This window comes from Xyrauchen texanus, chromosome 4 (genome assembly GCF_025860055.1).
Source record: "Xyrauchen texanus isolate HMW12.3.18 chromosome 4, RBS_HiC_50CHRs, whole genome shotgun sequence".
NCBI classification, from domain to species: domain Eukaryota; kingdom Metazoa; phylum Chordata; class Actinopteri; order Cypriniformes; family Catostomidae; genus Xyrauchen; species Xyrauchen texanus.
The window spans coordinates 18244424-18269931 of record NC_068279.1 but is presented as its reverse complement, the minus strand read 5'-3'; the positions used below and the strand labels follow the sequence as shown (position 1 = coordinate 18269931).

The following is a 25508-nucleotide window of genomic DNA, read 5'->3' as shown; positions in this document are numbered from 1 at the left end:
ATTCTGGTGGGGGGGGGGATTCCTTTTAATGACGTTTTCATTTCACTGTAATGCACAAAGCATGATACCAACTGGTTTTGTCAGGCACATATTGGTTTAAGGTGTATCTCAGGTGTTTTTTTTTTTATTGTTATTTTATCATAATTTTTTTTATTATTTTAATTCTATTTGTTTACTTAATTTGAATGTGAGTAAGTTACCACTACCAGCACCATGTTTAATGCATTTATCATTTCACATTGTAATAAGTTTTTTTTTTTTTTTTTTTCCTGTTTAATCTAAGTTTTTTTTCTTTTCAGTCCTGCACCAGTATTGAAGGCCATCTCAGTGGGAGGGATGGCCACCAGCCATTTCTACTGGGATCAGGAAGGATCAAGGGCAGGATCGACCACTTTTACATCGTTGTGGACAAGCGCCTTATCCCTTGCTCTGGAACCAGTTCCTTGAGTGCCTTTGATGAACTTTTCAAAGTTCACTATGTCTTCAACTTATCCTACGAGGAAGCCCTGGTCAACTTCTTTACCTTCCTGCAGACCACAGTTTACAACATAGATGCTGGTCTTCCAAGTGAGTCTCCCAGAGTAAAGGAACTGCGTGCAAAGCTTTTAAATTAGTTTAAATGTTAAATTACCTTGGTGCATCCCTAATTTAAGCATAATCAAACTAACAATTAATCATAGTAAATATTGCAACGATCTCAAGATATAAACGAGGGACCCTCCTTCCTGAATGAAATGCTTCAGTCTAATTTCCAGCTGGAGAAGGTGAAGCCAAATCTCCACCGCTTCCTTTGCCTGCTTGGAGCCAGAAATGCTTCAATCACAGTCACCTTCAAAACATTTAACAGAACAAAACCAGTTATCAGCTAAAAAGTACATTGTGCTGCATGCCAGTCACATGGACTATGGAAGAAAATAGTCAGTTATCCACTAGTTTCCATCCACCAAGCTAACATGTACGCCCATTAGATCACATCAGTTTTACATGCATGTTGGACCATTTCAAGTGACAGAATTGAGTAATTGACCCTAAACACTGGTTGTGATGTGGTGGGCCTCCTAACTATGCCATATGTTGTTCAGCTGTCCAGTGAGTGTAATTAATAAATGCTGGCCATTTGAAGGCACAGCCAGTAAGAGAGCTGGTGACTAATGGATGGTGAAAGGAACTGAGAGCCAGTGTAGTCACCATGCCATGTGCTTTCTCTCCATTGGCTGAAATCAAAACAACACATGGAGCCTCTCACTATAGGTGCATTCCAATCAACCGTTAGGGTGCTGTGAAGTGGATTTCACACAGTATTCAGCCATCTTAAGTGAGATTCCAATCCAAAGGGATTGTACACGTTCAGCTGGAAGGACATTCCAAATGGCACAGGGAATAAGTGTACTCACATCACTTCACAGGAAGTGGAGAGGGAAATTTACCAAGAATTCATTGCAAACCACCAGAGTACTGGCATAGATTGGCTAAAATAAATGCTTGAATAAAATAAACAAAAGAGGTTTGAGATGCTGGCATTTTGAATTAGACTTAATGTACCTCAGGTTTTCTTTCTATGCAAAGAGCACAATATACGAACGTTACATCCATCATGACAATAGGTCTTATTAAAGTTAAAGGAATGTTCCAGATTCAATACAAGTTAAGCTCAATCAGCATAATTTGTGGCATAATGTTGATTACCACAAAAATTCATTTAGACTCATTCCTCCTTTTCTTGAAAAAAAAAAAAAAGTTTCAAAAGTATAACCACAAGACAAGAAGGATATTGTGTAAACATGATTTTAGAGTGATAAAATCACTTACAAACCTTTTCTGTTAAAAATTATAGTACATTTTACAATTTGTTACCATGACCATGCAATGTCAACAAACCCTATAGCAACAGTAAAAATATAAATTTTAACATCCTCACAGCTCAAATAATACACAAGTTTTAATAGAAGAATTAATGCAAGTGCTTTTATAATATTATAAGCTTCAGATTTCTGTTTAAACCCTCCAAAAATTGGCCTCCATTCACTTCCATTGTAAGTACCTCGCTGTAACCTCAATTTTGTATTTTTTATTTTTTTTTAAGTAAAAGGAGAAACATGTCTAAATATATTTTTGTGGTAACCAACATTATACCACAAATGATGTCAATTGAGCTTAACTTGTATTGATCCTGGTATCCTTTAAGAAGACACGCATATTATAAAATAACTGCATAATTTAAAACATTTATTTTTAATATTATGGGTTACAAGTCTGGAATCAATTAAAACGTTATGTATCATGGAAATCACAAAGTTCCAGATTCATAAAAGATCACATAAATTAATAAAAATTATGATTGTTTAATTGATGAAGTCTGATTGCCAATGGGACATACGTTTTTAGCGATTTTTGACTGAATTTGGTACCCTGCACCGCCTTCCTGCATCCCCAAGTGTTTTTCAGCTTGTGTTATAGGGAAAATGTTATGCCACTATGCTGTAAGCAATACAAAAACATAAAATACACCAGCACTATGTAGTGCAACAAAGTACTGCCATCATGAAGTCATGCAAGAATGAGCACAGAAATACAGAAATATACACAGACAGTGTGACGACAGCATTCTCATAGAAAGTTATACTTCTAGTTTGCTTCCATGCTTCCAGCAGGCTGCTTCTGTAAAGCTCCTTTTATAATGTCTCAGACAGAGAGTTGGACACACATACACTGTACACCAAGCACACACTCTCACTCTCTCTCTCTCTTCTGCCTTATTTTTAGGTCAATTACCCCTGTAGGCAAGCAAGCATTGAGCACTGATGTGCAGTGCAAGGCTGAGAGTGTCCGGCACTTTCAAACGCCTGCCCTGATCCCCCAGCCACACACTGCTACACACACAGCCACTCCGACAGAGTCCTTCAAACATAAACACCCCCCCCAGAGAGCTGCACAGAGCAGTGTTTTAACAGAAACTTTTTGGCAGTATATGTGTGTGTGCTAGAGGTATGGGGAAATTTTAAACTATCATATTTTACAATACTATCAATACTATCAGTTTTCTAATGGCAATATTTTCAGGAAAAAAAAAATAAAAATTGGAGGGAAAAAGGAGAGCACGTGTGTGAGAAAATTAAACATACTTTGGCATTACTGTAGGTCAACAAACTGACCAGCGACCTGACATGTATATAAATATCACAAATGGATATAAAAAATAGAATATATTAGAATATATTCTGATATTTTTATGTTTTTTTTTTTCATACATCAAAGAGTTTATGCAACAAATATAGAACAGGATTCATTACTTCAACACTGAAATTTCATGAAATGCAACTGGCTGTCAAACAGATATTGAGCTACACATAACACATAAGCTACACATACTGTATGTATTTTCTCAGGCACTTTTTGAGACCAAACAGATGTATAACTTACATAATTTCAGTAATACATTCAAATGACAATAGTCAAATCATAATGTTGATGTGTTATAGTTTCTATAGTTTGCTTCCAGATTGCTGCTTCATCGATTAGCAAAGTCAAATGTAAATCAAGTCAAACACTGGAAACTCAGCACCATCTTGAGTAAGAAACAGCATGTGCTGTATAATATGTATATGTACATGTATATGGAATACTGATAATTCATCATAGTCACAGAAAATCAATGGGATATAGTAGGTCAACAAATGACAAAAGTGCAAACAAAGTTACTGCTGATTTGATATATGTTCTTTGACAGTAATCTTGATTGAACTGTTTTTGGGTATTTTGGTATTTTCCCAATCAAGTAGATAGCAGATGCACTTGTATGCCACTTGTTTACATGGAAAATAGTTGCCGATAGCATTTCAAAGATGTCCGCCGAGTGACCTGACTTGCCTAAAAAGACTTTGATTTAACAGGAGCGAGCATTCCCAAATTCTCCGCTGACTAAATCATTGTGAGCATCTAAACAACTATACATTTTCATCGCCTCTCTCACGTAGATGCTCATATCACATTTTTAATTGTAATACACTAAAAATAAACCTCACAAGCCAGATATTGATTTAATATTGTCTAGTCAGGTACCTACTGATTGCCATGCCTAGTGGGTACTAGATTTACCTTTGGCTGTTATGGCAGGCTGTTCACCCAGCAGAAGTTTGAGCCTCTTGGCGTGGATCTTGCCTTGATAATGAGATTGTGCTACCACTGCTGAAGTGAAGGACATATTACACAGTGTACAGCACTTGTTTTTGTCCACGTCTCCATCCTCACTGCCCTGCAACACACCAGACAAATTCACAGTAGTCAGAAGGTCAGGCGGATATTGGTGATATTGTAATCATATATAATGTGCACATTAGATTATACCAGAAGGTAAATACAAAATAATAATATATAATACAATTTATGGAGATTATATAGACTAATTAAAAAGACAGCTGAGATTAAATAATGAACAAAGAATTTACAACTGTTAAATAAGGAAGTTCACAGGTGACTGTAACACAACAAGCTGGTAGCTTGAGTACTTTAAAATGTAAGTATTTTCAAAGTAGATGCCCAAACATCGATCCCACTACACTATGATGAAAAATATTGGAATGGCCCAAACGAAATAACTATTAAAATGGCCCAAATAGTAGAATTAAGACACTGCACCTTATGTGGTGTCTTTTTTTCTCGCCTTCCATTACACCTACATTCTCTCTCCTCTCTTCCTTTCACTAAAACACAAATCTTTTTAAGCTTTCGTTGTGAACTTTTCTGGTCTTTGGCCTTGTTATATGTTCCTTACAGGCATTATAACTGTTAACTGTAATTACAGAGAGTGACTTTATATTGAAAGTAATAAAAAACAGTGGTTGCCCTTACAGCTCAGTTTCCAGCACTATGAATAAAACAAGGGTCTTATTTGCATACATTTTCCAGCAATTTTGTTCAATTGCCACAGAGCCTTGGAGGATAGGAAGGCCAAATTTATATGACACATGTGGAGTGAAAACAGGATTAGGTTGTGCTTTGAGGCATACTTATACAAAAGTATATATGCACCCAAGCACACACACACACACACAAACACAAACACACACACACACACACATACATACATACATACACGTTTGTGCAGCTATCCTTATGAGGACTCTCCACAGACATAATTATTTTTATACCATACGAACTATAGCTTCTATCCCCTAAACCTCACAAAACACTTTCTGCATTTTTACATTTTCAAAAAAACTAAGTTTAGAATGATTTTTAAGCGATCGGAACTATGGGGACACTAGAAATGTCCTCATAAACCACATTTATAGCATAATACCCTTGTAATTACCAGTTTGTAACCTAAAAAAAAAAAAAATCCTCATAAACCACCCAAATAAGAAGAAATACATTCTTATTTTTAATATCAGTTATGTATATTGAGGTGTTCTGTGTTATATTTGATGTAGTTTAATTAATGTTTATTACATTATTTTAATTTCACGTGTTTAGTTTTTTAGTTTCACCTGATAGTGTTTAGTGTTTGTATGAGTGACACTGAGCACTGGTTCTACATGTTTACTGGTCATTGCTCCAGGAGGAGCATCTATTGATGAACTTCATGTCATCATGTGCCCTTTTGTAATTACTATGTGATTAACACTACATTATAAAGTGAAAAGCAGATTTTTACAGTTTCAGAAGGTTAATATATCAAGTTAATTATTTAATAATATAAAGGACAGGAATGCACCATTAAATATACATGCATCAAAATTACATCCCGTAAAGCCTGAAATGTGATTAACATATTTTTTACAGCAAATTTCTGGCAACAACAAGTGGCAGTTTTTTTACCGTAAATGTAACAGGATTTTTTACAGTGTAACCATCGGAAAAAAAAAATCTGCATTTTTACATAAAAATAAAAAATAAAAAAACATTGTTTAGTATGTTTTTTAAGCAATTTGAATTATGGGGAAACTAGAAATGTCCTCATAAACCACATTTATAGCATAATACCATTGTAATTACCAGTTTGTAACCTAAATAAATTTTCTTGTAAACCACCCAAACCTGCCCACACACACAAACACACACAAAAACACACACAAACACACGTAAACTCACTTTCTGTCTGAGCATGACACACTATCCTCCTAAACTACAGAGCTGAACTAACTGCATTGCTAATGGTGTGCATGATGTACTAAAACAGTAGTTCTCAACTGGATTTGCTTCAGGACCCACATTTAACATTAGGCATCAAGTGGCACCCTACACATTATCAATAATTTTGTTTAAAAAATGTACAAAAATGTCCTTAAAATAAAATATTGAGAATATTGTCAGTTTTTGTTTCTAAATGTCTTTATGATCTTGTCATCCAATAATTTACTGCACAAAACAAATACTGGTAGGCATAAACCATGATTCTCCTTGCGGCAAGTGAACCAGTCAGTGCTGGAATATACCTAATATGGCCAGCTTCTACCAAGTGACTTTTGCATGTCAAAAACAAAAGTAATGGAAAGCAATTTCTCCTCCTTTTTTAAAAGCTCATATGCCTAATGACAAAAATATGCTTAGTTGCATTTTATTATTTGCATTCAGCTTTGTTTTCTCTCTGCTATTCACAGCCCTTTAAGAACAGATCTGCAACCAATTGTTGGGTCACGACCAAAGACCCACCCTTACAAAACCACTGTTAGAGGAAGAGAGAGTGAAACAGCAATAAGGTGTCCTATGTCATCTCTGTTTATAAGAGGCATGGGAGCCTCACACACAGTGCTAATAGAGAGAGCTGAACACACAGCACACACCAACACATAGCACTTCTCAAAATGACCTTGCTCTGTGCTCCAGTGTGTGTACTGTACATAAAGTATATCCATTACACCCCTCACCAGCTCTGAGAAACAGAATCACCCACACAAGCTATCTGTGAATGTGCAGTACAGTCAAAATGATTGGTCTTTGTGTTGCTGCTGCATTGACATTCTATATATAATGCTGAAAAATGAAGTCATTGCCAAAAGCAAAATAGGATGAACCTCTTAAAATATTTTTCTGGTTTCTGGTCATTTTAAACTTTCTAAAATGAATACACAATGGTGTAAATTAATTTGAGATTTTAAAAACATTAAAGACAGCTAAACAAAGTTTCTGACTTCATTTTCAATTTTGTGAAAGTTTTGTGAGTTTTGTTCGATATGGTGCTGTGAGACCCTTCCAGTTTGTGCTTAAGGACCCTCTAGGACACTCTTAAAACCCCTCTAGAGATCTCACTGCATCGAGAAATAGGTGTTAAAAGTAATCACTGCCAGGGGATGATCCTTACCACATCCCTCTCCAGACCTCACTCTCCACCAAATGTCACTCGACCATGACCCTGCCTCCATATACCCCTCCAACTGACTCAGGCCGGGGACCCCGTCCGACCTGCCCACGAAAGACATCTGTGCCCCCGGCCTGTGGACTACCTCAAACTTAAGCTGGAGTGCTTGATACAATGGGTGAACCATGTGTTGGCATCCTTCATTCGATGGAGCCACTGGAGCGGAGCATGGTCTGAAAAGAGAGTGAGGACCACCCACTTGATAACAGATACTCTTTTTTTATTGTGCTGTACTTAGTCTACCTCCGCGAGAACTTTTGACTAATGTACAGCACGGAGCGCTCCTCCCCCTCCACCATCTGGAATAATACTGCTCCCATCCCCCTATCTAAGATGCCTGTCTGCAAAACAAAAGGGAGAGAAAAGTCAGGAAAGTGTAATAACGGTCCACCACAAAGTGCAGCTTTGACCTGCGTAAAAGCCAGCCACTCTGTCCACTAGACCGGGTCCGGTGCTCCCTTTTTATTGAGATAAGTCAGTGGGCTGGAGACATCCAAAATGGTAGGCACAAATCTCCTGTAAAAGCCATTTAGCACCAGGAACTGTATCACCTACTTTTTGGTCTTGGGTCTCGGACAGGTCACAATTGCTGTGGTCTTATAAATTTGGGGACACACCTGCCCATGAACCAAGTGGAAGCCCAGATACCGTAATTCTGCCCGTTCAATTATGCACTTCTTTGTGTTTGCTGTGAGTCCCGCCCATCACAGCAATCTTAGGACAGCGCTTAGATGCTGCATGTGCTGCTGCCAATCAATGCTGAGGATAATGATATCATTCAGAGATTACACAGTGGTGTAAATGGAATGCCGCCTAAGGACCCTGTCCATGAGCTGCTGAAACATAGCTGGGGCCCAAAACAAACCGAATGCAAGTGTCATGAATTGGTGTAATCCAAACAGTTTATAAAATGCTGTTTTCTCAAAGGACATTGTCATTAAGGGGATCTACCAGTATCCCTTTGTCAAATCCAGTGTAGCATAAAAATGAGCCATGCCCAACCATCGAGTAGTTCATCATTCCGAGGCATCAGTTATGCATCAAATTTAGACACCGCATTAACTTTCCTATAAACTACACAGAACCAGACAGAGTCATCACTCTTCGAAACCAACACCACTGGAGATAATTCTATTACTCCCATATCCAGCATGGACTTTAATTCTTTAATTCTAGTTTAATTCCTGAACCCCTTTTTTGTGTTCGGGTAATGGGTAGGGATAACTGCGTACCAATACCCCTGGGGTCATTTCGAAATGGTGCTCTTTAATATGAGGAGAGAACACGTCTGAGAATTCTCCTTCCAACCAGGCAACCTCTGTGAGTTGTGATGGTGAGAGGCGGACTCCGCAAGTGACCGGGGTGACTCAATCGGTGCGAGACCTTTCAAGATTGTGTTTAAGGAGAGAAGGTGAATCCGGAAACACAAGTAAAGTTTTGTTAAGCCAAACAGGCAATACAGGTGATCAGTGAGTATACACAATGGATAAGTGTGTCTCCAAAGAAAGTTACAAAATGTGTGTTCAAGTATGTCTTGTAGCGTATTTAGGGGTTTAATTAAAGATTGCTAACTGTTTAGTTTAGCGGTGTTGTGATATGTTATTAGCTTAGCTGTACTGTGTTTACAATATGGCGTTGGCAGGTTGTGCATGTGTTGTAAATTGCCCAGGAAGTCTCTTTAGGACTTCCCATGAACTTTTGTCGCCATAGCAACCAACACCAGTGATTTGTGATCTGGGTTAACACTAATGAAAACAGTTTCATTGATGCATATGAACATCAGCACATTCCACAATGCACAAATAAACAGTAATTAATGGTTAAAGTGCCCAAATTCTCACACCAATATATGTAGCGAATTTGGTATTATAAATGTACACTGCACGGGTTAAAGTGTTGTGTATATTACCATTATTTGTAAGGGAAACAGTATGTGTGGGCAAGGAATTAAATTAAACTGTCCTATTTCTACATTAATATTAAGGAAATATATAATGCAATCAGTCGCGTTTGACAACCGTTATAATTTAGATAAATGACAGATTATTTGTCTGAATAAAATTCTCCACCATTACAATCGTAATACATCTCGTTGTATCAGCTCACAATTTCTACTGTAGGGAATTAGCTTTAATAAGAGGATTATGATTAATTCTCTTATTTGAGTAATATTATTCTCATGGCTTATTGACAATAATATTACACATATATGTATATCTTTGAAGCGAAATCTTTTAGAAACAGGGATGAGATTATTTATCAACATATACCACATTCAAAATATCTTTAAAAGGGAAACATGAATAATTAGTCATAACTCGTTAAATTAATTATGAACATTTGGATTGGTTAATAGATTTAACTTGGGTAGCTGAATTAATATTACAATCAATTTATCTGTTTGTCCAGCGAACACTCAGTATTGATTGTCTATCAATTCTCAGAAAGGATATTTATCGTGGCCACACAAAAATAACTCTTTCTCAGCACGGAGCTGAGATCTAATCGTTAAGTTTACGTTGATATATAAGCAGACCAGAATCAACTTGCAAGAATGTACACAAAAGTTTATTTAACTTAAATACAAACACATAACTAATCTAAACAAAAACATACACATGAAACACTCGGAACACCAGAACAGAATAGGCGAAATGCAGTTATGAAAATAATCACTTGACCATTTGAGAGGACCATCAAGTTCTTAATTAAAAAGCACCTTTTGTTACAAAGGAATTTACCTCTTATACTAAACATAGGTTCAGTTAGCTACTGGTACGATACTTGCAATTGCATTGGTTGTTGAAAGAGCCATGGTCGAGGTAGTTGGACATGGCTCGAGGTGTTAAGCTCTGCCAGCCTGCGACCTCAGACCGGATGGTCCCGGTCCCACATGAACAGCAGCAGAGGGAAGGGAGTCAGGGGAAAGAGAATGAATAAGAGGCGGGACAAGTCTTTTAACTTCTGCTGGAGGTCTCTCCTCTCGAGTCTGGATTGACCAATGAGAGGTGCAATTTCCAAGCAGGAAATGTTCCTTTGTTTGGAAGCTGACTCATTTGTATGATTAGGGTTATTTTAAGCCCCTTTATGCTCTGATTAATATAGCAAGCATACAATGCATGCTGTCAGAATTATATAGACCATTGTGCAGGATGTCACACAAGGATTAATTTGGTAGGAATTTTACATTAGCTGGTAGTCCTGTTTTAAGTCATAAAACAGTATACAGTACAAAAACACTTTACAAAGACACTAATAATCATATACACAATGTCCTGGGGATATACATGTTTATTTATAGTTTGTTTATAAATGAATGAATGAAGAAAAGTCTATGTTCTGGGCTTTATGTCCATTTCCTATGGGGGAAAGGAGTCAATCAATCTTTCTGCATTCTTTTCTCTAGCATGCAGCTAACTTCCCCCCGCTTGGAATGTCACTGTAGGTCCACTCTTTGCTGATGCAGTAGCAGCAAAGACAATATAAAGGCTTGATAATGATCAGTGGGGGAGCAGACATAACGAAGTCGGCTTGGGCCTACTTTGACCGTTGCTTGTTACAGTTTTGAGACATCTGTTGGCTTATCATTTAATAATGAATAATTGTGTGTCTGATTGGTCCAGATGCTACAATCTTTATTTAAAAAAACTATATTTAATACATCTTTTTTTCGAGGCATTTGTTATTTTGTCTGTTTTTATGTTATAGATCTGATTCCTTAGCCTCTTTTTTTAAATATATGTTCCATAAAGCAGGGTGCATTTTCTTTTTAACAATGAAAGACCTCAGTTCAGCAAACGTGCCTGAGACTTGAAGGCAGAAGCTGTCTCGCTGCTAAAGGTACTCTTTGGGCATTTTGGAGATTGCTTTGGTGTAAAACCATTTGAGGTTTAATTCTGTTTACACAATATGAATGGTTAAAGCTGTCCAGCAGGGGTATTGCTCCATACATTCAAAATGCTGAAATGTCACAACCAGGCAGTGTGTTTCAAACTGGATAAGTCAAACTGGATAAGAGTTTAGCCCAAAATTAAAATTGTTATTTACTCAACCTAATGTAATTCCAAACTAGTATGGCATTGCTTGCTATGTAGTATACTATGAACTCTTATGAACGCACAAGGAAAGCAAAGACAAATATGAAGATTTTTTGTGAATAATTACTTAAATTTTTGGCCTCATAAAGTTATTGTACTATATGGCTTCAGAAGACTTTGAATAATATGAACAAGTTGTACAGATAACTTTTTATACTTTTATGGTGCATGCATGTCTTTTTTGAAGCTTGAAAGCTTCAGTACACATTCAATGTAAATGATGGGACACGAATGGCCTGCACAGAGTTTCTCCTTTTATGTTTCAGAGAAGAAAGTTATACAGGTTTGGATCAACATGAAGGTGAGTAAATAATGACAGATTTATTATAATTTTTATTTTTAGTGAACTATTCTTTTAACTTCATAGTATCATTCATTATTTGTATTTTTTCTTTCAGCAATAATACATGACTGTTTACTTTGAGACAGAACACAATTAAAAAGGTCAGAACTTGTGACTCAAGTCAGCGTTACCATGAGAACAGGATGCTATGCCAACCATGGCAAGCACAGTGCCTACTGAGCTGTCACTTAAAATCAAATCATTCAGGTTCCAACAGAGCTTAAAACTAACCCAAATTTAAGACACGTGGCAGTCATAATTATATTGTTTTTACAGCTTACTGCCTTGACCAGTAGGCACTATTTTATAGTCATGAAAATCATATTACTGGAAAGCTGCATTATTAGACATTTGAAGACATGCAATTGCCACAGGCTGGTCACTCTCCTGTTAATACAGATCCATGCGTCAGCATTCAAAAACTATCAAGACCATGGGGGGAGGAGGAAAATGGGACCAGGACATGTCACAGTATGGACTTAAACATGCATTACCCAAATCATCACCATAGCTCAAAGTGTCAGGAGCATGTATGCTAACCACTACACCACAGCTTCATTGCATGGATTTAGTTTTTAACGCCATGCAAAGATAACGACAAGAGGCCTACAGTACATGGATTGTGCTGACCACAATGCATTTTGTTCAAATTATTGTCTGACAAAAGCAAAACATTTAAAAAAAAAAACTCAAACTACAGAGATTAATATAAATATTTTATTAATTTAATTAATAAATAACCATGACTAAATATATGGATGAATTTTAATATGATTATAAGGACTGTTTAGATTTTTTTTTGCATGACAAACAATTTTGGATCTGTGTTGGGCCTTGAAAATGAGCAAGTATATCCCTCTGTCTGACGTGCATGAGCCCCACTTTATAAGTCAAGTCAAGTCAATTTTATTTGTATAGCGCCTTTCACAACACACATAATTTCAAAGCAGCTTTACAGAAGATCAGGCATTAACATAAGATAAAACTGTAATATCTATAATGTCTATGAGTCATTATTGTGTAATTAGATAAAATCAAATAAGATTGTGACTTGTGTTTTAAAAATAAGTAATAATGGCAATAATAAGTGGCATGTGCTGAGATTGATTGTGTTCACTGTAAATATATGAAACTCAAGACGCTTTGCACTTGGATCACTTTCGTTCTGAAAGCTGAAGCCACTTCCCTTTCCTCCTGACATTTTTCTTCTGTGGTTCCAGAGGGACCACACAAGAGAGGCGAACAACGAGTCGGCTTGAGCCTTGTGGCGCTCGACTTCTCGATTTAAAGTGGCTTCGCCAGTTCAATATGGTCGTGAGGATCTGCACACCACTTTTTTTCTTCCCGATACCGTTCCCGATCCGATACCAGAGTTGGTTTTTTGCATAATCAGTTTAGAATATCTTTACATTATTGTGTGGAACTAATTGAGAGTTCTTTTTAATATGTAAAGAAACCCAAATCTCTATCTACACATTATTTCAATTTAAATGTATAGCTTATTAAGAAAAAAAATATTGTTAACTAGTATACTTGATAATGTTTTTTTTTTCAAAATGTTTTCAACTTGTATCTGGACTTCAAAGGATTCAGATCTCTTTTTTTTTTGTTCAATTTAGTTATAAGATATCAGCTCACTTTCCATTCTCACAGTTATTTTTTGGAAGCCATTCAACTTAAATATTATTATAAATTGTAAACAAATAATATATTATAATAGTAATATATAGTAATATATCTCAATCATGCACCTTTTACTTTTAAAACCTCACGCTTGTATTTTGACATTCAGAACTCTACAGGAAGTCCTGTATGTGTCTGTTTGTAGGCAAGTTCACAGTAGTTTAATTAGCTTCTTATTCAAATTCTGGTAAAAAAAAAAAAAAAAAAAAGCACCTCCAGTGCCATTCTAAATGCATATTATAAGTGAACTGAACTTTTAAACATCTACATCTGAGATGTTGTTCGTGAGTAGCGCTCAAATATTGCACACCGCGTGAAGGCTAAAAATAGTGTGTGCGTGTGTGTAAACAGAGCTGGAGCTGCTTGTGCATTTTATATATTTACTTATATATAAAAACGGTCTTTTGTGATTCACAGAGTTATTGTGGCTTTGAATAAAATGCACAAGTCATATGAACTACTTTAATGGTGTTTTAATGGTTATTTTATGTCATTTTTGGAGCTTGAAAGTAACGAACATGACTAATACACAGTATCGGATTTGGAAAAGGCTCGTCGGACTGATACCCGATCCATCTAAACGCTTCAGTATCGGAGTCGATACCGATACCGAAATAGCAATGGGACACACAAACCAGATCTAATCAGTTGTGATACACAATGTGGACAATAAATCATGGAGATGGATTCCGATTGGATACACAAAAAATCGATTTGGACTGACAGTCTGAACATAACATACTGTATGATGAGGGAGATGCACGGTTAGAAAAATTAGGCCACATGCAAACAATGATGAAATTTGCGTCATGCATCCTGTACACAGACACTTAGCGTTCGCTTCTGACCTAAGTATGCTTTGGTGGGACAGCATATGTTTTGCCCTGTGAGGGCATTAAGCACACTGTACATTGACTGATTGAGGGTGTCTGAACAGCTCTTGGTATGTTTTGGAGTTCATCTAAAGTGTGTGGCCATCTCCAACCAAAGAACTTCCAACTGGAATGTGGAAGCCATTGCCCTCACTTTTGAATCGCAAGACATACAGCGTCCCATTGTTGATAGGGCTTATTCTACCAGGAGTGTGGTCTCCTTCTTGGCATGGGCAAAGTGTCAAGTCAAGTCAAGTCAAGTGGTTTTTATTGTCGTTTCAACCATATACAGTTAGTACAGTACACAGCAAAATGAGACAACGTTCCTCCAGGACCATGGTGCTACATAAAAACAACAAAGGACCAACACAGGACCACATGAGACAACACAGCGAAATAAAATACCTATATAAAAAAAACCTGCATATACCTATATAAAGTGCACGTGCAAACATGTGCAAAAAGTACAGGACAGTACAACAAATTACTGACAATGAACAGGACAATAGACAGTGCAGCGCCGACCAGTACTCAGTAATGCAAAAAGATGACAGTTTCTAAAAATGTAAACATAACATACTATGAGATAATGTTCTATGCACATAGCAGTTATTGAGGTAGCAGACAGTTATAAAGTGACAGTAATTAAAGTGCAACTCAGGACACGTGTGTGTCAAACCAGTCTCTGAGTATTGAGGAGTCTGATGGCTTGGGGAAGAAGCTGTTACACAGTCTGGCCGTGAGGGCCCGAATGCTTCGGTACCTCTTGCCAGACGGGAGGAGGGTAAAGAGTTTGTGTGAGGGGTGTGTGGGGTCGTCCACAATGCTGGTTGCATTGCGGATACAGTGTTTTTTGTAAATGTCTTTGATGGAGGGAAGAGAGACCCCAATGATCTTCTCAGCTGTCCTCACTATCCTCTGCAGGGCTTTGCGGTCCAAAACGGTGCAAGTCCCAAACCAGGCAGTGATGCAGCTGCTCAGGATGCTCTCAATAGTCCCTCTATAGAATGTAGTGAGGATGGGGGTTGGGAGATGTGCTTTCCTCAGCCTTCGAAGAAAGTAGAGACGCTGCTGGGCTTTCTTGGTGATAGAGCTGGTGTTGAGGGACCAGGTGAGGTTCTCCGCCAAGTGAACACCAAGGAATTTGGTGCTTTTGATGATCTCCACAGAGGAGCCGTCGATGTTCAGCGGAGTGTGTTCACCTTGTGCTCTCCTAAAGTCAACAACCATCTCTTTTGTTTTGTCGACATTCAGGGACAGGTTGTTGGCTCTACACCAGTTCGTCAGCCGCTGCACCTCCTCTCTGTATGCTGACTCGTTGTTCTTGCTGATGAGACCCACCACGGTCGTGTCATCGGCGAACTTGATGATGTGATTCGAACTGTGCATTGCTGCACAGTCGTGAGTCAGCAGAGTGAACAGCAGTGGACTGAGCACACAGCCCTGGGGGGCCCCAGTGCTCACTGTGGTGGTGGTGGAGATGCTGTTCCCGATCCAGACTGACTGAGGTCTCCCAGTCAGGAAGTCCAGGATCCAGTTGCAGAGGGAGGTGTCCAGGCCCAGCAGGTTCAGCTTTCCAATCAGGTGCTGGGGAATGATTGTGTTGAATGCTGAGCTGAAATCTATGAACAGCATTCGAACGTATGAGTCCTTATTGTCTAGGTGGGTGAGGGCCAGATGGAGGGTTGTGGTGATGGCATCGTCCGTTGAACGGTTTGAACGATACGCAAACTGCAGTGGGTCTAGTGAGGGGGCAGCTGGGTCTTAATCTGCCTCATGACGAGCCTCTCGAAGCACTTCATGATGATGGGTGTAAGTGCGACGGGACGGTAGTCGTTGAGGCAGGACACTGAAGACTTCTTTGGCATGGGGATGATGGTGGTGGCCTTGAAGCACGTTGGAACGACGGCGCTGCTCAGAGAGATGTTGAAGATGTCGGTAAGAACATCTGCTAGCTGGTCTGCACATCCTCTGAGCACTCTGCCAGGAATGTTGTCTGGTCCAGCAGCCTTCCGTGGGTTGACTCTACGTAGAGTTTTCCTCACATCTGCCGTGGTAAGACAGAGCACCTGGTCGTTGGGAGGAGGGGTGGACTTCCTCGCCATCACGCCATCACATCATCGTTCTGCACTTCAAACCGAGCGTAGAAGTCGTTCAGCGCATCTGGAAGGGAGGCATCTTTGTCACAGGCAACTGATGTTGTCCTGTAGTTGGTGATGGCCTGGATGCCCTGCCACATGCGCCGCGTGTCACCGCTGTCCTGGAAGTGACTGTGGATTCTCTGGGCGTGTGCGCGCTTTGCCTCTCTGATTGCCCGTGACAGTTTGGCCCTAGCTGTTCTTAGGGCTGCCTTATCGCCTGCTCTGAAGGCGGAGTCTCGGGACCTCAGCAGCGTGCGCACCTCCGCAGTCATCCACGGCTTCTGGTTGGAGCGTGTGGTGATGGTCTTGAGAAAGTGACATCATCAATGCACTTGCTGATGTAGCTGGTCACTGATGCTGTGTATTCCTCCAAGTTGGTAGAATCGCCATATGTTGCAGCCTCCCTGAACATGTGCCAGTCAGTACACTCAAAACAGTCCTGAAGAGCAGAGATGGCTCCTGCTGGCCAGGTTTTCACCTGCTTCTGAAGCGGTTTTGTGCGTCTAACGAGCGGTCTGTATGCTGGAATTAACATAACAGAGATGTGGTCTGAGTAGACGAGGTGGGGGTGGGGCTCCGCCTCGTTTGTGTAAACAAGATCAAGCGCGTTCGCCCCTCTCATTGCAAAGTCCACATACTGATGGAATTTAGGGAGCACTGTCTTGAGATTTGCATGGTTGAAATCTCCGGCGACAATAAACAGTCCGTCGGGGTGAGCGTTCTGCAGTTCGCTCATAGCCCCATACAGTTCACAGAGCGCTTCCTTAGCGTTAGGCTGGGGAATGTAAACTCGGTTATGCAAACAGTGGTGAATTCCGTGGTAGATAAAAAGGTCTGCATCTAACAGTCACAAGCTCCAACAGCGATGAACAGTAACTAGAGACTAGCATAGAGTTCTTGCACCATTCCGTGTTGATGTAAACACACAAGCCACCACCGCGAGTCTTACCGCGAGAGAGCTGTATTTCTGTCGGCACGAAACGAGGCGAGCCCGTCTAGCTGAATGGCGGCATCTGGAACTCTGTCGCTGAGCCACGCCTCCGTGAAAACAAAGACGCAGCAGTCTCTAAACTCACGCTGCGTAGCCTGCTGGAGTCGGATATAGTCCAGTTTATTGTCCAGGGAGCAAACATTTGAGAGCAGGATAGACGGGAGAGCCGGCCGGCTAGGGTTTGTTTTTAGCCTAGCATGGACCCCGCCCTCTTTCCGCGCTTCGCTTTCGCGACACCGCTTACGACGTCCTCTCCCCCGGCCACCGGCATCAGGCGACGCCGAGGGCTGGAGGCTTGGTCTCCGCAGCAAGCCGAGTACGCGTAGCGCCTCCTGCAGGTCATCATGCAGCTTGGTTTTTGCATGAGTCTTATATTTCAGTAGTGTCTCGCGATGGTAGACACCGGTTGCTCCGATGTCCATGTGTTGCAAAAGTCGGGCTTTTTTAACAAAAATAGCACCATTGTGGATCCGGAGTGGCCGCTGCGTGCTACCGCGCCGCCATCTTGGAACAAAAAAAAAAAAAAAAAGTGTGTGTCCTTAGAGGACACTGTCTGGCTGCAGGCTGGGCTTCCTTTAACACATTTATCAGGTTTTAATTAATGCACATCATTGTGAAGGGTGTTAATTTACATCAGTAACCGAGACATTCCTGAAGCACTATCATGTGTAAACCACTGCTACATTGTACATCAGTGAGCCAGTCAGTGAGCCAGAGCATTTACAATCATTGCCAACCAATGAAATAAGGATTTTTGAGATATCTGTCAATAGTATGCAAAAATGGCAACATAAACGGAGATCTACAGCAAATGTAAACTAAATATAAATATGAACTGGAAAGTATATCACACTCATGCTTTCTGACAGTGCATTTAACACATAGTCACTGATCTGTCATTAACTCAGTGAAACAAAGACTAGAACAAAATCCTGTAGATCCAGGCTCGAGTTCCAACTCACTTTCTTTTCTCTACTTCATTTCTGGTTCTCCACAAGTGCTCCATCTGCCCTCCTCTCACCTGGGAACATAAGCCCCAACAGGGGTTGATTTAATCACCGCTAATTAAAGAGGAGTAAGTATCCGATGGGCTATTCGGTCAGCACAGAAGTTGTCCCAGGCTGCTAATTGTATCCTCTGCAATGGCCCCTGCATTGAGTTACAGTGCTGGAGACTTGCAAATAGATTTTTTAAGCGTCCTTAGGGGACCATGTAGCTATTAGTAGCCGCTGAAGACAGCTGATTTGTGTTAAACAGATGGATGCGGCCAGTGATCTTCTGTACGATCTGTTGCCGTTTTTATTAGGCGTTGAAAGAGCAAAGGACAGCTTGATACAACTTGGCTTCTCACTGACTCTTGATGTAGGTAGATTTTGCTTCATCACACTGGTCAAGGGCCAGTTTCCCCTCCCACAACCCTTTGCTCTGAGAAACAGAAAGAATATGAACATACAGTTAATCTCATATAATGAGATTAATAAAGGTAATAATTAATTTAAATAAATAAATTACAAGTAATTAAAGCTGAAGAATGTAATATTTTGTTAATATACATTCTTCTATGCCAGATTATTATGCAAATACAACAATAAGTAAGCCATTTGTACAGTAGGTTGATTTTAGGGCTGCAGAATTTGGACAAAAAGTCATATTGCAGTTATTTTTTTAAATGTCGCGATTGCTATTTGAACTGCAATATGATCAACAAAAAACTAGTAAGTGATTCCTTTTGCTCAAAAACTGATTTAATGTTTTGTCTACAAAATCAGTAGGTCTATCGAGTAAAATCATGGCACAAAATCTTCAATTTTGTTTTATTTTAGAGCAGCACTACATATGTAACAGTAGCCATGTAGAGCTCATTGATCTATAAATATCAGAAAGGGCAATGAAGTGGAAAAATAATTGCTTCAGTTCCACTCTACTCCCTCAGTCCCACCGTGAAAAGTGCTGATTCTAAACACTGTCTGCCTCCTGATTCTGAGTTCCCCTTCTGTCGCTCTCTCCACGTTGTGTCGGAGAAGCGACACTAGGGGTCTCTCTTGAGCGCCGATATTCACCTCTGATCTTATTGAAAAGGGCCAATGGGAGTTGGCAGTCGGTATTTGCATATCCCGCCCCCGGACATACGGATATTTAAGCGGCGCAATTACGGGAGTTCTTTCAGAAAATTTCTTCGGAGCCGATGGTCTGTCTGCAGTTTGCTGCGAGTTACACGCCACTTAAACGTTCCTGTTTTCCTCTGACGATCTGCATGCTGTTGGATCTTGATGGCGCACAACAGCGGCTTTCTCCTTCTCAGTGCACGGCGTGCACTGTTACCCCTGAGCGCTTCGACAGCGCAGACACGTACACACACACACACACGGTGTATTAAAAGAGTTTTTTACTAAAAGAGTAATTTTCTCTAAAAGAGCAAACACAGCGGCGTTGAACGTCCTTTTAAGGACGCGTCTTTTTCAAGATGCCTTTCCGCCCCTGTGTCGTTCCTTGATGCGTTAGAGTGCTCTCTGCTTCAGACGGCCACAGGCGCTGTCTCGTGTGTTTGGGCCGCGATCACACCGAGGCGGCGTTTGTGGATGGTTCATGTTCTCACTGCGAGAACATGACCATGACCACGTTGCGATCGCGGCTCGCTTTCAACAGAAAGCAAGCCACCCCAGCTGCACCCCGCATTGCTCCTTCTTCCCACGGGATTAAGGATGGTGCGGTTGGCGCTGGGGGCGATTTGGGGGCGGCAGCGGGTGCAGTTTCGCCGGGTAGCCCCCGCGAACCTCCCGTTCCCGACACGCTCGCTGGTCTCCGTCCACACTCGCGGCGATAGCGGCTCGCCTCACGGCCCGGCTGTCTATCCTCCCGAGTCCGAAGCAGATGAGCTCGCCGCTGCATCGGAGAGTGCGGTGTCTGATGCTGAGGACTCCCTGGACTGCCGCCTCGGGCCAGCAGGCCCAGGCTGAGGCCGACGCTCAGATGTCCGACATGCTTGCCCGGGCCGCCTTGAGCGTGGGGTTGGACTGGAACCCTCCATCCTCCCCACAGCCTTCTCGGTTGGATGATTGGTTCCTGGGGGCAGCGCGCGTTCGCGGCCTCGCATCCCCCGGTCCCTTTCTTCCCGGAGGTGCATGATGAGCTGACGTCTACGTGGAGAGCCCCGCTCTCCGCTCGTCTAGGTGCCACCCGCTCCACTCTCTCCACCCTCGACGGCGGAGAGCGCCACGGGTACGACGCGATTCCCCAGGTTGATAGGGCAGTTGCGCACCATCTATGCCCCGGTAGCCCTACCTCCTGGCGGGGTCGCCCTGTACTCCCATCCAAGCCCTGTAGGACAACATCCTCGCTTAACGCGAAGGCCTACACTACGGCTGGACGCGCTGCCTCCGCCCTGCATGCAATGGCCCTCCTGCAAGTCCACCAGAACAAAGCTCTCAGAAACATGCACGGGGGTGGACCTGATCCTGATGTGCTGCAGGAACTGCCCTCAGCGACCGACCTCGCCCTGAGAGCGACGAAGGCCACAGCGCAGGCACTCGGACAGACGATGGCCACCCTAGTGGTCCAGGAACGCCAGCTTTGGCTCAACCTGGTCGAGATGCGTGAGGCTGACAAAAACCGCTTCCTGGACGCACCTGTCTCCCAGATTGGTCTTTTCGGTGACACCATCGAGGACTTCGCCCAACAGTTCTCCGCGGTGAAGAAGCAGACGGAGGCCATTTCGCACATCATGCCCCGCCGCAGACCTGCCGCTACGGGCCCTGCCCCGTCTGCCCGCCGAGGGTGTCCCCCTGCGAGGAAACCAGCTCCTGCTCCGCCTCAACCCGGGCCCAGCTCTCAGCCCCAGCGTCGAGCACTCCGCAGGTGGCGCACGCCCCCTGTCTCGCGAACCCCCTCCAGGACCCGGAAGGCTCCCAAGCGTTCCTGAGACAGCCGACCCAGAGCCGAAGACATTAGCTCCGGAGGTGGTAAGACCGCTCCGTCCCCCGGTGGAGGGCCGGGAGGAGAATCCTTTGTTTTTTCATTTGCCACACCCCCTGACGGGGGCTGTGGTACCCACATTCTCAATAAAAGAGCTATTTCCTTTGCCTCTGGGTCACCTGGCCCGCAAATGCAGTTCTCACGGCAATGTGCTTTCAGATCACAACAGTCCCGGTACACCGGACGTGGCGATCCCGCCTTCCGCCTGCCCATGACTGTCCCCCGGCTGGCCGGTTCAGACGAGTCCAGAGGACGCCAACATCAGACCTCCTCCTCAGTCAAGAACCCGCCCCTTACCGGGCGCGCGGAGCAAGGTAAGTGCTTTGAGTCTATTCTCAGCACCTCAGCCTCAGGCCGCAACGAAGCCGCCCGACGCTGCATTACCTGTTCCGCCCCGCTGCGAGGCCCCGCCGGGTACGTCCAAAATACTCGTCCCTTTGGTGCCCCTAGCGCAGAGCTGGGAAGCGCATCACGCTGGCTGCACCGGACCATTCGACTCGGTTACGCAATTCAGTTTGCCCGGCTCCCGCCCCCCTTCAGGGGCGTCCGCTTTTCCGCAGTACACGGCGAGCACGCCAGATTCCTGCGCACAGAAATTGCGACCCTCTTAGCCAAGTGCGCGGTAGAGCCCTACCCTCCAACCGAAATGAGGAAGGGTTTCTACAGCCCTTACTTCATTGTACCCAAGAAAGGCGGCGGCTTACGACCAATCCTGGACTTGCGAGTTTTCAATCGGGCCTTGTTAAAACTCCCGTTCAAAATGCTTACGCAGAGAAATATTCTGGCTGGCGTTCAGCATCTAGATTGGTTCGCAGCGGTGGACCTGAAGGACGCGTACTTCCACGTCTCAATTTTGCCACGACACCGACCCTTCCTACGGTTCGCGTTTGACGGCCAGGCGTTTCAGTACAAAGTCCTCCCCTTCGGCCTGTCTCTGTCCCCTCGCGTCTCTACGAGTAGCCGGCATCCGCATTCTCAACTACCTCGACGACTGGCTCATCCTAGCACACTCTCGAGAGTTACTATGCACACACAGAGACCAGGTGCTCCGGCACCTAAGCCGCTTGGGGCTTCAGGTCAACTGGGAAACGAGCAAGCTCACTCCGGTTCAGAGCATCTCTTTTCTCGGGTTGGAGTTAGACTCAGTCTCAATGACAGCACGTCTCACGAGCGAGCGTGCTCAGTCGGTGCTGGACTGCCTCGCTTCCTTCAAGCCAGGCACAGTGGTCCCTCTAAAACTTTTCCAGAGGCTCCTGGGGCATATGGCGTCTTCCGCGGCGGTCGCGCCCGCTAGGGTTGATGCATATGAGACCACTCCAGCACTGGCTCCAGACTCTAGTCCCGAGACAAGCATGGCACCGCGGCACGCATCGGGTAAGGATCACCCCCGCCTGCCTCAAAACACTCCGACCCTGGACAGACCTCTGCTTTTTACAGGCAGGAGTGCCCCTGCAGCAGGGATCCCGACGCGTCCTGGTCACAACCGACGCCTCCCGGTCCGGGTGGGGTGCCGTGTGCAGCGGGCACGCAGCAGCGGACCGTTGGAAAGGGGCCCCGCTGCTTTGGCACTTCAATTGCCTGGAGTTGCTGACCGTCCTTCTTGCTCTCAGGAAGTTCCTCCCGTTTTTTCGGGACAAACATGTCCTCGTGAGATCGGACAGCACCACGATGGTGGCGTACATAAATCGCCAAGGCGGCGTACACTCCCGCCACATGTCACAACTCGCCCGCCGTCTCCTCCTATGGAGCCAGCAGCGGAGCAAGTCACGTTGGTGGCCCCCTACTGGCCCACTCGGACTTGGTTCTCGGAACTCAGGCTCCTCGCGACAGCTCCTCCCTGGCGAATTCCCCTGAGAAAGGACCTCCTCTCTCAGGGACGGGGCACGCTCTGGCACCCGCGCCCAGACCTCTGGAACCTCCACGTCTGGTCCCTGGACGGGACGCGGAAGAGCTAGCCGGTTTACCGGCGACCGTTGTGAATACCATCAACCAAGCCAGAGCCCCTTCTACCAGGCACCTTTACGCCCTAAAGTGGCGCTTGTTCGCAGATTGGTGTTCTTCCCGAGCCGAAGACCCGCAGAGATGCGCGATTAGGTCAGTGCTTCTGTTCCTACAGGAGAGGCTGGACAGGAGGCTGTCCCCGTCCACCCTCAAGGTGTATGTTGCCGCTATCCCTGCCCACCACGATCCTGTAGACGGCAAGTCTTTGGGCAAGCACGACCTGATCCTCAGGTTCCTGAGAGGCGCCCGGAGGTTGAATCCCTCCCGGCCAGGCCTAGTTCCCTCCTGGGATCTCTCGGTAGTCTTGGCAGGACTCCAGAGACCTCCCTTCGAGCTGCTCGAATCAGTTGGACTCAGGGCCCTCTCTCTTAAGACGGCCCTGCTGATCGCGCTCGCCTCCATTAAGAGGGTCGGGGACCTGCAAGCGTTCTCTGTCAGCGACACTTGAATGGAGTTCGGTCCGGCAGATACGTCTGTGATCCTAAGACCGCGACCGGGCTATGTTCCCAAGGTTCCTACCACACCATTCCGAAATCAGGTAGTGAACCTGCAAGCGCTGCCCCGGGAGGAGGCAGACCCAGCCCTTTCGTTGCTGTGTCCAGTGCGTGCCCTGCGCATTTACCTGGACCGCACACAGAGCACCAGACGCTCTGAGCAGCTCTTTGTCTGCTTTGGGGGACGGCAGAAAGGGAATGCCGTCTCCAAACAGAGGCTCGCCCACTGGGTTGTCGATGCCATCACACTGGCTTATCACACCCAGGCTGTGCCCCTACCCTTACGGGTCCGAGCTCACTCAACAAGGGGTGTTGCGTCCTCGTGGGCACTGGCCGTGGGCACTGGCCGTGGGCACTGGCCAAGGGCACCTCCCTAGCAGACATCTGTAGAGCCGCGGGTTGGGCAACACCCAACACCTTCGCGAGGTTTTACAACCTCTGCGTTGAGTCGGTTGCATCTCGTGTTTTCTCAGGTTCGGGCCCATAGAACTCGGTAACTATGGGCCCGAACTTATTTAAAACAAGCAAAATACATGGGGACTTCACAAGAAATAATCAGCTTTTTGAAAGCTGACCTGTAGTGTGACATGATAAATTAAAATTATTTTAAACAGCATTTTGCTAATTCTTTTACATTTATATTAGTTTAGGACATCATATTAATTGAAACACATAATATTTGTACTCCTAAGAATGTATTTGTCACACTGCTGGGCCATACAATGCAAAAAGCAAAAAAGAAGGCAAAAAGGTGACAGTCACTGCATTTAAAATACAAATTCCTTTATTCATTAAAGGGATAGTTCACCCAAAAATGTAGTCTCTTATCATTAACTCACCCTCATGACATCCCAGATGTGTATGACTTTCTTTCTTCTGCAGAACACAAATTAAGTATTTTAGAAAAATATCACAGCTCCGTAGGGCCATACAATGCAAGTAAATGGAGACCAAAATCAGAAGCGGTCTAATAGGTTTTGGGTGAGAACAGACCAAAATGTAACTCCTCCTAGTGTCTCTAAGCATGATCACGATTTCAGTCTCTATTACACTTCCAAATGCTTGATGCACAGAGCGCTAGATGGTGCAAGCAAGTGTAATCAACCTTGAAATCATGATAACCAAGCAGACCAATTATGTCAATTTATAGGGAAAAAGGAGGACCTACAGAAGTAAAATATTTTTTATAAAAAAAAATTTGTGTTCTGCAGAAGGAAGAAAGTTAAACAATGGGATGGGCAGAAAATGATGCAATTTTTTTTTTTTCATTTTTTGGTGAATTCTTCCTTTAATTCAAATTTCAACTTAAAATCTAGATGCTGATAAAAAAAAAGATCATGGATATGTTATGCATCAGCTACCGATATGCAGTCCGTCTTATACATCACATATTATGAATCCCTTTTTGACCTATGATCTGCACTCATCTACAAGCCGAATGTTCATATTTCTACCTAATTAACATCAGCTTCAGTGGGTAAAGGCACATTATATTCCTTAGCTGACCAATTTCATCTAGTCTAGTTTGTCTAAAGAGCTTATTGATTGATAGATGAC

General features: G+C 43.2%; 1 protein-coding gene across 4 annotated transcripts in view; it reads right to left on the bottom strand.

The window, feature by feature from the left end:
* LOC127636199 (zinc finger matrin-type protein 4-like) overlaps window positions 1-25508 on the bottom strand; it is a 151033-nt gene that overhangs the window by 68639 nt on the left and 56886 nt on the right. For all 4 annotated transcript variants that reach the window (XM_052116645.1, XM_052116654.1, XM_052116637.1 and 1 more), the window contains one exon: window positions 4096-4252. In XM_052116645.1, coding sequence (XP_051972605.1) covers window positions 4096-4252 — 157 coding nt within the window. The remainder of the gene's footprint in view (window positions 1-4095; window positions 4253-25508) is intronic.